General features: G+C 41.6%; 1 protein-coding gene across 2 annotated transcripts in view; it reads left to right on the top strand.

Annotated features, from left to right (window-relative positions):
• The window catches only part of paxip1 (PAX interacting (with transcription-activation domain) protein 1), a 115,502-nt gene that overhangs the window by 67,120 nt on the left and 35,487 nt on the right, over positions 1–12,895 (top strand). For both annotated transcript variants that reach the window (XM_041184866.1, XM_041184868.1), the window contains one exon: positions 6,645–6,782. In XM_041184866.1, coding sequence (XP_041040800.1) covers positions 6,645–6,782 — 138 coding nt within the window. The remainder of the gene's footprint in view (positions 1–6,644; positions 6,783–12,895) is intronic.

Below are 12,895 nucleotides of genomic sequence, written 5' to 3'. Positions count from 1 at the left end.
TTTAGATCTCTAGTCTTTTATTTCTCTTTTTCTTAAAGATAGCTTGTTAAGTATAAGATCGATACTGGTGTGAATAAAAAAAAAATTATAAAGTGTAGAGTGGGAAAGCAAGTGGTGAAGTTGACAGAAGGAGTCTACAGAGGGGTACAGACAGGTTAAGTGAGTGGGCAAAAACTTGGCAGGCGGAATATAATGTGGGAAAATGTGAGGTTACGGACTTTGGCAGGAAGAATAGAGGAGTTGAATATTATTTAAGTGGAGAAAGATTGCAGAAAGCTACAGCAGAGAGGGGTTTAGGGGTCCTTGTGCATGAATCCCAAAAAGCTAACATATAAGTTCAGCAGGTAATAGGTTAGGCAAATGGAAAGTTGGCCTTTATTTCAAAGGGAATGGAGTATAAAAATAGGGAAGTCTTGCTAAAACTATACAAGGCACTAGTTAGACCACATCGAGAATACTGTGAACAAGTTTGGTCCCCTTATCTAAGGAGAGATATACAGGCATTGGAGGCATTCCAAAGAAGGTTCACTAGGTTGATCCTGGAGGGATTTTCTCATGAGAAGAGGTTGAGTAGGTTGGCCCTGTACTCATTGGAAGTTAGAAGAATGAGAGGCAACCTTATTGAAACATATAAGATTCCTAAGGAACTTGACAGGGTCCATGCTAAGAGGTTGTTTCTCCTTGTGGGAGAATCTACAACCAGAGGGCATAATCTGAGTAAGGGGTCGCCCATTTAAAACGGAGTTGAGGAATTTCTTCTGAGGGTAGAGGAATCTGTGAAATTCTTTACCACAGAGGGCAGTAGAGGCTGGGTCATTAAGTTTATTCAAGGCTGCGATTGACGGATTTTTAATCAGTAAGGGAATCGAAGGTTAAGGGGGAAAGGCAGGAAAGCGGAGTTGAGGACTATCAGATCAGCCATGGTGTCATTGAATGGCGGAGTAGACTCAATGGGCCGAATGGCCTACTTCTACATCTTATAGTCTTGATGTGTTGAAACTAAGTGCTATGCTGAAGCACCCTAAAGTTGTGTATGCTTCAAGGGCAAGTAAAATATTTTTTAAAAAATTAAATGTGGAGAAATGCATCCGTATGTTTCCATCCCTCAGCGACCTCAAAAGACAATTAAGTTTGTTATTTTTAGTGATGCTTCTTAGGCCAATCTTCCTGATTCAAGTGTAGCTGGTTTCATGGTATTGTTGGTGGGTGAAAATGCGAAATGTTGCCCTATAACCTGGAAGCTAAGAAGATAAAATAGGACTGTTAGTGTTTTATCTGCAGAAACGCTGACTCTTGTGGAAGCAGTGGATTTGGGTTTTTTTGTTTTTATCTCTGTGTTTAATTGACTGCCACTGCTCTTCAAGAAATGCCTACCTCCTTGAAGAAGTTCTGTTCCTCTCTGCGACAAGATTTCCGGATCTCTCCGCCCCCCACACACACACCTTAAACCAGCTTATATTTCAGCTCTTTCCTGGACTCGAACTCAAGTTCTGTCGAAGGGTCATGAGGACTCGAAACGTCAACTCTTTTCTTCTCCGCCGATGCTGCCAGACCTGCTGAGTTTTTCCAGGTAATTCTGTTTTTGTTTTGGATTTCCAGCATCCGCAGTTTTTTTGTTTTTATCTTTATTATTGATTTGGGATTCTATTTGGCAAATATTTTGGAGGAGAATTCTGAGAAATTTGGTCCACTGAATGTTAGACGGATAATTGTTTCTTGTGGGGTAATGTACGCTCTACAAAAAGTGTAAGTAGAAAAAGAATTAAGAATGAACTTGATAGCGTGAAATAAATGTTAACACAAAAGAAAATCTCCAAGATCAAATGGGTTGTTCTAAATCATCAATTATCTTGATTGTTTAACAAAACCAAGTGTGCTTGTACCAAAAGGTTATTGGGGGGTCTGAGAAGAGGGACATCTTGTATGATCGAGGAAATGGAATTTTTTTTTTAACTTTACCATTTGTTTTGAAGTATTGTTTGTGAATATAATTAAGTTCTATTTCAAAAGGAAAACGTGAATCTGTTAGTTGCATGCATTAAGATTAGGCCTACACAAGTGGTGGGTGAGGTAGGGGTACACTCATTGGGTCATTGCTCAAGACATATAAAGATTTACTGAAGAGCAGAGGTCTTCTTCCTGATATACTGATCAAAATTTATTTTTAATTACAACGCCCTTTTAAGGGGCTGATCATTTTGATTAATTGTTCATTACACTCCCTTAAGCAAATAAAACTAAAGAGACACTTAAGGACACTGGTGCTGCGTTAGTGGCTGTACATTTGAGAAGTTTAACTTGAATGGAACCTTGGCTGGACCACTCTTGGCGTAATCTGAAGAGCTCTGGTTTCCGTATTTCTGAAAGGATATAGAAACTTGGAGCAAGTACTAAAATCATTTGCAAGGATAGTGACACAAATGAGAGGATGCAACTCTCAGCAACAGGCTCTGAGGCTCTTCTCCAGAAAAGGGAAAAGTGAGTTGCCAGCTTCTTTCATCCCTTTTTATCATCAGCGCAGGCACAATGGGCTAAATGGCCTACTTCTACGCTGTAACTTTTCTGTGGTTCTAATACGGTAGAAAGAGGTTTTATTATTTGTGGGAGTACAAAACTACGCACCGTAAACATCAAGGTAGTAATTAATGAATCCAACAAGGAATTTGGGAGGAACTTCTTTCCTCGGAGCTACCACGCGAAGTATTTGAGGTGAATAGTATAAATGCGTTGAAGATAAATACATGAAGAAGAAAGGAATAGGAAACGCATTGATAGAGTGAGATGAAGTAAAGTGGGAGGAGGCTCTTAACGGAGCGTAAACACAGGCATCGGCCAGGCAAAATGGCCTGTTCCTTTGCTGTAAAATACAGTGACATAGTAAGGTCGTACGAGTTTGTGAAGGAAGATGTAAATGCTGAGAATGTTAACTTAAGGAACACAGTAATAGTAAATATGAATGCTGAAGGCAGCGCCATTTATTATCAACAGTACCGTATCTGATCTCATTACTTTGGGACGTGGGTAACCTTTTTGGGATATAATTAACCTTTTCAGGTTGCTCCCTGGTGGGTCACAATCGGTAGTATAACGGAAGCATCTGACAAAAGAACAAATCTGATGGCTGATTGCAATTCATTAGGCCTGTGCTGTTAAGGGAATTGGTCACAAGAATGTTCATGACAGAAGACATCTCTTCAGAATTTGAAACAGCTGATCCCAGTGGCTCCGTGCTGTGGAGGATTTTTCTCCCCCTATTTCTTTTCAGCGCAGCATCTCCTATTACAGCCCTGTCTTCAGATCGCTGCTGTCACTGTCTTCCCCTCCTACGATCATGGTCATTCGTCCTTCAGGCTGTCACGATTTTCTTGGCAGGGTGAAACACACAACCTTGTGTATATGAACCTATATACCCAATGGGAGGTTGGAGAAATGTGATGAGTTTTTTTTGATGGGGGAAACGGTGGTGTTGTGGTAATATCACGGGACTAGCAACCCAGAGGCCCAGACTATTGTTCTGGAGACAAGGGCTCAAATCCTACCACAGCAGCTGATGGAATTTAAATTCAATTAATAATCTTAAGCTGAAAAGCTAATCTCCGTGATGGTGACCATGAAACTCTTGTTGTTTGTCGTAAAAACCCATCTGGTTCACTAATGTCATTTAAGGAAGGAAATCTGTTCTGGCCTACATGTGACCCCAGACCCACAGCCATGTGGTTGACTCCAAACTGTCCTCTGAAATGGTGTGGCAAGCCACTCAGCTCAAGGACAGTTAAGAATGTGCAGCAAATGCTGGCCTTGCCAGTAACACCCACATCCCATGAAAGAGTAAAAAAAAAGTTAGCTCTATCCTTTGCGAAGGACTTAGAATTTGGCACAAAAACAAAAATAGCTGGAAAAAACTGAGTAGGCCTGACAGCGTCTGTGGAGAGGAATATAGTTAACGTTTCGAGTCTGTATGACTCTTCATCAGAACTAAGAAATAGAGAAATGAGGTGAAATATAAGCTGGTTGAGGAGGGTGGGACAGGTAAAGCTGGAAGGAGGGCCAGTGATAGGTGGAGGCAAAGAAGAAATTGCCAAAGATGTCATCGACAAAAGGACAAAGGGGTGTTGACGGTGGTGATATTAGCTAAAGAACGTGCTAATGATGACACTAAGGGTAGAAAGCAGGACGAGCAAGGTACAGATAGCCCTAGTGGGGGTGGGGGGAAGGGAAGGAAATAGGCTAAAAGGTAGAGATAAAACAATGGATGGAAATACATTTTAAAATAATGGAAATAGGTGGGAAAAGAAAAATATATATTAAAAAATTATAAATTATTGGAAAAGGGGGGATCGGACAGGGGGTGGAGATGGAGGAGAGAGTTCATAATGTGAAGTTATTGAACTCAATGTTAAGTCCGGAAGGCTGTAAAGTGCCTAGTCTGAAGATGAGGTGCTGTTCCTCCAGTTTGCGTTGGGCTTCACTGGAACATTGCAGCAGGCCAAGGACAGACATGTGGGCATGAAAGCGGGGTGGTGTGTTGAAATGGCAAGTGACAGGGAGGTCTGGGTTGTGCTTGCAGACAGACTGAAGGTGTTCTGCAAAGCAGTCACCCAGTCTGCATTTGGTCTCTCCAGTGTCGAAGAGACTGCTTTGGGAGCAGCGAATGCAGTAGACTAAATTGAGGGAAGTGCAAGTGAAGCGCTGGAATTTGGCAAATCTGTTGCTTGTGCCTGAACTCTCATTCATGTTCTCTGCACATTCAGAGAGTGATAATATGTGTACCTTTGAACATCTTTAAATGATGGTGTAAAATGCACTTTCCATTGTCAAAAAGTAGTGTTAAATGAAAGAATACCAATAAAAAATACTACCAATGATTCAACATTTCTGCTTAAAACAATTGAAATATCCAAATAATTATAATTGAGAAACATCAGACAAAATATGGGAATTTCAAGCATAAATATAATTTAATTTGGCCAATTGAATTAAGTAATTAAGAGGAATAAACTCAAAATTATAATGGGGTTGGAAAGAGGGTAGAGCATACGGTTAAACATGTATAGACATCAGATGGATTGCACAGGCTGTTTGCTGCAGGATGTTAAATATATGAAACAAAAACAGAATTACCTGGAAAAACTCAGCAGGTCTGGCAGCATCGGCGGAGAAGAAAAGAGTTGACGTTTCGAGTCCTCATGACCCTTCGACAGAACTTGAGTTCGAGTCCAAGAAAGAGTTGAAATATAAGCTGGTTTAAGGTGTGTGTGTGTGTGTGTGTGTGTGTGTGTGTGTGTGTGTGTGTGTGTGTGTGTGTGTGTGTGTGGGGGGGGGGGGGGGGGGGGGGGGGGGGGGGTGGGGGGGGAGAGAGAGAGAGAGAGAGAGAGAAGTGGAGGGGAGGGTGTGGTTGTAGGGACAAACAAGCAGTGATAGAAGCAGATCATCAAAAGATGTCAACAACAATAGAACAAAAGAACACATAGGTGTAAAGTTGGTGATATCTAAATGAATGTGCTAATTAAGAATGGATGGTAGGGCACTCAAGCTATAGCTCTAGTGGGGGTGGGAAGAGCATAAAAGATTTTAAGATATTTAAAAATAATGGAAATAGGTGGGAAAAGAAAAATCTATAATTTATTTGAAAAAAAAGGAAGGGGGAAACAGAAAGGGGGTGGGGATGGGGGAGGGAGCTCACGACCTAAAGTTGTTGAATTCAATATCCAGTCCGGAAGGCTGTAAAGTGCCTAGTCGGAAGGTGAGGTGTTGTTCCTCCAGTTTGCATTGGGCTTCACTGGAACAATGCAGCAAGCCAAGGACAGACATGTGGGCAAGAGAGCAGGGTGGAGTGTTAAAATGGCAAGCGACAAGGAGGTTTGGGTCATTCTTGCGGACCGACCTGCTGAGTTTTTCCAGGTAATTCTGTTTTTGTTTTGTATTTCCAGCATCCGCAGTTTTTTTGTTTTTATCTGTGTTAAATATATAACATTTCTCTAGCCAATGGTTTACTTTGCCTCTGTTCAGCCCCTTCAAAACAAAAATAGTTTTCTCTGAGATTGCTTACCACTGCAGTTCCCTTCACCCAAAAGTAACCAGCGACGTGCTTGGAATATGTGACATTGGCATCAAAGATATTTGCAGATAGCAAGCTGGGACACAACTCCCGATATAAAAACAGAAAATGCTGGAGAAACTGTTTCCCTCTCCACAGATGCTGTCGGATCTGCTGAGTTTTTTCCAGTGTTCTATGTTTATATTTCAGATTTCCAGCATCCGCAGCATTTTGCTTCTAACACAATTCCTGATGCCCTATCTTGTGTTCTTGGCCAAAGCAGTCAGGCTGAGATTCATCTGTTTCCTCCTCAGAACATTAGAACTAAAGCTTGCATGCGCCCAGCTGTGCGTATTTGAGATGTAAGTGCAGCATTAAGAAGCTCAATTGAAGCACAACTTACTCGTCCCGGAATTTTAACGCTCATTTGTTTTTTGTTCCCATTGTACAGGACTACGTGAGGTGTGGGGAAAAGTGATGGTCTCCTATCCCCACATGGCTTTTGGAAATAGTTCCATGTGATTGTTGGGTTTTTTTTTAACCACGCATTATTTTCTATCGCACCCCCTTCCGCAAAGGTTTCACGTTGTCCTTCTATTGTTGCTAGGCCTTGAGGGAGGGAAAGCGATGCGTCACTGCCCATTGGTTAAACGCCATTTTAAAGAAGAAGAAAATGATTCCACCTCACAGAGGACTGCATTTTCCGGTAGCCTTCCCGCCAGGCGGCAAGCCTTGTTCCCAGCACGTGAGTAACTTTGGAAGATGGCTGTGTCTGGGTGACCGGGGTTGCTTATATGAGGATGTTCGTTAATTTTTGTTAGGACTTGTTGAGCAGTGTTCCCTAAAAAGGAAACCAAAAAAGTCTTGCCTTTATAGCAGTTTCCATGACCACTCGACGCCTAAAAATGGCTTTACTGCCAATGACGTATTTCTGAAGTGTAGTCGCTGTTGTAATGAAAACAACACAGCAGCCAATCTGCGCCCATCCCACATGCAGCAGTGTGGTGACAACCAGATGATGACCTCTTTTGAGATGTTGATTAAGGGATGAATATTGGCCAGGACACCCATGCTCTTTGACACAGTGCCATGGGATCTTTTGCTTCTACCCAAACAGGCAGGGTGGGGCCTCAGTTTAATGCCTCATCTAAAAGATGGCTTATCATGAAATTTGAACCAATCCCATTCATTTGTGGGGTACAAGTATTTTTGCAGGCAATATCCCATGCTGCCCAAGGAAGCCTGGAATTGACTTGGGCTGGTTATTGGGCATCTATGATGGTCACGTAAATCAGTTGGGCCCCTTGTACATAAACCATGGAGTCTGAACCCCTGAATTAGGTCCCTTTAGAGAATTTGGCAGCAAAGAACATGACTGCTTGGGATTTTTCTGTGGCTGATGATGAATAAAGTTAACAGTAGTAGAACTGCTCTCTCAATGAAACGACTGCAGCAAGGGCACTGTCCACAGGAGGCTTAGATTTGCCATGACACCCTCCCTCATAATTGATTGGAATTTATCGATCTATGCCTGTAATATTAGACAACCAGTTGAGCTGTTACTGGGCCTTGCATCGAATACAAGTGGGCACTGCAAGACCCAACAACACTCAACAAGGAGATTCCAGCACCGGAGGCAGATAAAAGCTGACCTACACTGTTAGGAAATAGAGAGAGTGTGTGTATTTGGGTCTGTTAGGAATAAGGTATATCTCTTAGCTTGAGTTTTAGCTTTAATGCTGAAGCTTGATTTGTATTTCTGTATTTGTGTGTTAAGAAAAGTTGAGTTTTTGTTTCATTTTGAAAGATGCCTGCATTTCTAATGAGATTTTTGACTCTTGAAGGAGAATTAAAGCAAACAAGGGTAGAAAAAAAACTGTGCTGTTGCCTAGCAATAGGAGTCTAGAGAGAAGGAGGCCCCACCCCCCGACACAGATAGAGAAACGGAAAGCACTTGGATTTCAGTAGGTCATTACGCTATAAGGTGAAGGGAGCAGTTTAAAGTCTGTCTCTAGCTGACATAATAACAGACTGCTGAGTGAAATAAGTCTAAAAATCTTAGATAAGTTGCTGTAAAGTTAAAGTAACAGTGAATGTCAAGTGAGTTCTGGATCTGAAGGGAGATACCAAGTTGTCAGCAGTCTACTGGGAGGGGCAACTGCAGAGAGAGTAAATTTCCCTGAAGAACCGAAAGGTCCCAAGGCCAAGGAGTGAGACAGGAAGGACAGGTCCCAAGAAGACCTTCCAGTCAAAGGGAGAATAGGAGTCTGGAAAAGATCCTGTTCTGTGGAAGTGAAAGTAAGGAGCAGAGAGGAAGGCTTCAAGCTTAGAGAAGAGCTGCCGGGATGCAGATTTAAAGCAGCAGCAGCTTGGGAGAAGTCATAAGATCCAAAGATACAGCTGAAGGTCTGTAACTTTACTATGGGCATGTGAGGCAGCGGTGTTCTGTTGGCACGGCTGAGTCAGTGTGTGTGTGTGAAGCTTGAATGCAGGTGGAGATTCAGGGGAGAGGGACGTCGGAAGGAGAGTTTGCACCCTGGAGGTGGATGCTTGTGGAAGGTGTCTGAGAGAAAGCATTGCTTGGGAGAAGTTCCAGAGCAAGTTCTTTCAAAGTAGAGATTGAAGCCTTCATGTGAAAGACAGAGTTCAGTGAGACCGGTTGGCTCATGGTGTGAAAAGCATCGCCAGGGGGTGGTGGGGGGACCCATAGCATCTGTTTGGGGTGGCATCTGTCACTTGGTTTCAGAGTGTGGTGTGCCTGACCACAGGCCACCTATTGGTTTACATGGACTGTGTACTTACTGTGAACCTGATATAAGGTATAAGATAGCTTTTGTAACTTGTGTTATCCTTACAAATCTGTATATATCTATGAAGGTATAGTTGTGCGTAAAAGACTATTGTAATATAGTTCATCCTTTCTACTTTAATAAATGTTTTATTCTTTTGTTAAAAGTTCATCAGCCAGCTGTTCAGTAGCCACTCCACATATCTGAAAAAATAAAAGTTAGGATCTACCAAGCCGGGTTCCACCCTGGGATTTGGCTTGTCCAGCAGTAACACCAACTGGGATCTTAACAATAAACTCCAAAGAACAGCCCTCTGAATACTTTGATATAATGGCCCAGTATTTGAGGTAGAATTAACAGCAAAGTATCAACGCTTGCCATCATTTGTGGAAAATGACAGAAACTTCTGGTACCTACATAGTTAAATGTGGAAACCTGGAAGTTGCTGTCAGTGATACCCTGTTCCTCCACAGGGTGTACTGTTGCAGTCTTTGCAGATAGAACCATTAGAAGTCACTGATTTGTTGTGAACTTCACACCATTCTGGATGTAAAAATATTAAGACATATTTAGTGAGGAGTAATTGTGTCTCAAACAGCATACTGTCAGAACAACTGTTAAACAACTTTGCTAGCTCTGAAAATCTAAATTTTACAAATGTGCATTCTCATTTTCTCAAATTCAATTTCAAATTTTTGTTTTTTAATTGCTCTGATATTGGTTTCTTAACCCATTGTGTGTGTCCCCACATTTAATTTGTGTTTTAAATGTAATTTACATTCTCTGCTTTTGACAACCTACTGTGAGAATTCTTTATAGAATGACAGGGCAGGCAGCAGACAGGCTGATTAGCCAATCTCTGGACACCACAGATCTCCTGCAGAAGCTGCAAAATTAAAACTAATTGGAAATGTGGAAATCTACACTCTAGAAACCGATAAATCCTTTTGGGCTGATGCTGCTTTCTTTGAGGTCAGCAGCAATCACTGTTCCTTCGCCATTGAACTCCAAATCGGGGCCATTATGTTACAAGGACTATATAAATGCAAATAATTATTAGGAGTGCAGCCCCAAGTATTCGTAATGTCCTTTTTGTATTAGTGGAACTAGCCTTTAAATATTTGGGGCTACCAATTGAGCTTACATACCAGTGGATTTCAAATTTTTAACTTGTTTTGATAATGTTCCCATAATGTTATCAACTTGTGCTGAATAATCTAAAGTTCAGTGGAGAACGGGAACCAAATCTCCATCCATTGAGCTTTTCTGTACTAATGCAGATAGAATATTAAACTCAGTTGTTCCCTGTCTTGAGTTATCAAGCATTTGTACTAAATGTAAATAAACCCGCTGTGACCATTCTGTTCGCCTTTAGCAGGAGCCCTGGGCAGCGCTCTGGTCTGATTGCAGTGCCCAACTTCTGCCTCCTGCAAAGTCTGACGTCTAGACACCTCTAGATCTGTTTGAGGCACTTCTTACTTTTTTTCCTTAGTCTCCACCCAATTTCCTCGCTAGGCTTGCAGAGAAAGTGCCTTAAAATATGAGCCTTTAGGAGCACAAGAAGGGGATTGGGCCATTAACCCTTAAGCCTTTTCTGCCATTTAGTGAGATCATGACTGACCTGTGGCCTAACTCCATACATCCTTTTCCCTATATCCTTCAGTACCTTTAGTTAACAAAGTCTATCAATTGTTGATTTTAAATCAGAGACTGATCCAGCATCGTTTGTGGATAAAGAGCTGCAATGTTCACCACCCTTTGTGTTTAAAAGTTTTTCCTGATTTCATTCAAAGGTACAGCTCTACTTGTTGCCTCCAGTCTTAGACTCCCCAACTAGTGGAAGCAGCTTCTCTCAACCATCTCTATTCTTTTAATGTCTTAAACTTAGGATCCATAATAGTGATTTGATTTATCAGTACTGCTCCATCCTTCTGAGAGGCTTACATGGGACTCCTTTAGCAGTTTAACCCTCTGTTCATGCTTGCCACTCCCTCCTAGGGTTAATGCTGTAATAATTGGGCTTAATCCTCCTTGAAAAACCTGAGCTACATTGAGGTAGGGTTACAATGAGATTTTGCTGATTGGCAGTGCCGCTATAGACTACTGTACAGCACTTGTAATCAGGTTGTATGTTAACAAATGCTCTTGCTAACATCTTCGTGCTGCAGTTCCGAACAGTTGAAGCTGCTAATGGGCTGTATGTTTCTGAGAAGAGGCCTTTTGAAACTAATTTCACAATGGATAGCCAGCCAATTCAAGGCACTGGTTTCCTTGTGCAGTCGCATAAAGCAATCAAATATCTCATGCAAACTTTGTGTTTTTAAATTTGAGTCCAGTGGCAAGGCAGCATTTGAAAAAAGGGCAAAAATAGTGCTGGAACTATTTGAATGTTTTGTAAAAGCCTTTTGCATTCATTATTACTGCGTAAATTGATTTCTAATCTCACTTGAGATGGCAGATTTCCTGACATGTTAACTTGATTATAAAATAAGAACTGAATTGGGAAAGAAAAGAAAGATTTGTATTTACGCGGCACTTCTCGCAACCACTTGACTGCTCAGCCAGTGAAGTATGAAGTATCTTCACTGCTGTAATATAGGAAAAACGGCAGCCAATTTGTGCACAGCAAGCTTCCACAAACAGTAATGTGATAATAACCAGATAATTTTTTTTTATGTTGATTAAGGGATAAATATTGGCCAAGACACCGGGGATAACTCCCCCACTCCTCTTCATAATAGTACTGTGGGATCTTTTATATCCGCCAGAGCAGACAGATGGAATCTTGGTTTAATGTCTCATCTGAAAGACAGAGCCTCTGACAGTACAGCACTCCCTCAGTACTGCTCTGACTGTCAGCCTTAATTTTTGTGCCCGAGCCCTGGAATGTGGAAGTTGAACCCTGTGATTCACACATGAGTGCACTACCAACTGAGCCACAACTGACACACAAAATAAGGGTAAAACTGAAATTAATGTAAATGAGCAACATTTCAGTAAAAACTTACAAAAATCGTTACATTTCCAGTAAATTGGAGGCAGGTCCGTTGTGGTGAATTGTTTTATTTTGATCCTATTTTAACAGTGATCATTAAGTTAGGTAGTTTCCCTTTTATCCTTCTGTGAAAATTATTAGTACTGTCGCTGATTTTGGACCCTGATTCTAACTGGCTTGTCTACAGATTGCTTATTATCACACTGTCCCTTTAGGTGCATGACCAGTTGGAACAATCGTGACTGAGATCATGCGCTGGGCAGTTTAATGTTTGACAAATGACCACAATTGAGTTGGGGCACATGGGACTTGTAACCAGCATTGATTTAGTCATTTGAATTTTTTTTAACCTTTCAGTCCATCTTCCGTCTTTGGGAAGTGATTGCTGTACAGAAAGGTCCTGAATTGAAAGCCACGGAAAGGTGCAGGGCCTGGAGGGCATGTTTGAAGCATTGCCACTGGAAAGTTGAACTTGATGAAGCAATGGCTCTTGAGTTCAAAGGTCATGTTTAACGTAAGGAAGGTTGTGCTTCATATCTAGTTTAAATGGCCTTTTAATCAATGCATTAAGAAATAATGACTTCCTTGAGAGTGTGTGTGTCATTTGTTCCTCAGGTTCAGGTGAGAGGTGGCCTTTGAGCGCAGCCTCCATTGTAAAACTTTGATAATTAAAATGGTCGACTGTAGCTATAACCTTTGGTGTACAATTTTAATTCAATGAGCCTCTGTCCCTGAGGAAAGGGTTTTAATTGACAGGCTCCCACTGCAAATACTTAGTATTTAACACTGTCAGAATTACGGAATTGGAATTTTTTTTTTATTCATTCATGGGATGTGGGCTTCGCTGGCTGGGCCAGCATTTATTCCCCACCCTTGGTTGCCCTTGAGAAGGTGGTGGTGAGCTGCTGCCTTGAGTCGCTGCAGTCCTTTGTGAATAGCTACTAGGTTTCAGAAGATTGTGGGCTGAAGCAGGTTACGTTGGTTTAAAACAGGTTACCTAGCAATTCAATTCATTTGTGTCTGGGCTGGTTTTGCAGATGTTCACTTTTTTGTTAATGGGCTTGGATAAAGGGT

The sequence above is a fragment of the Carcharodon carcharias genome, chromosome 3 (genome assembly GCF_017639515.1).
Source record: "Carcharodon carcharias isolate sCarCar2 chromosome 3, sCarCar2.pri, whole genome shotgun sequence".
NCBI lineage: Eukaryota > Metazoa > Chordata > Chondrichthyes > Lamniformes > Lamnidae > Carcharodon > Carcharodon carcharias.
The sequence above is the reverse complement of the archived record's forward strand: the minus strand, read 5'-3'. Positions and strand labels throughout refer to the sequence as shown.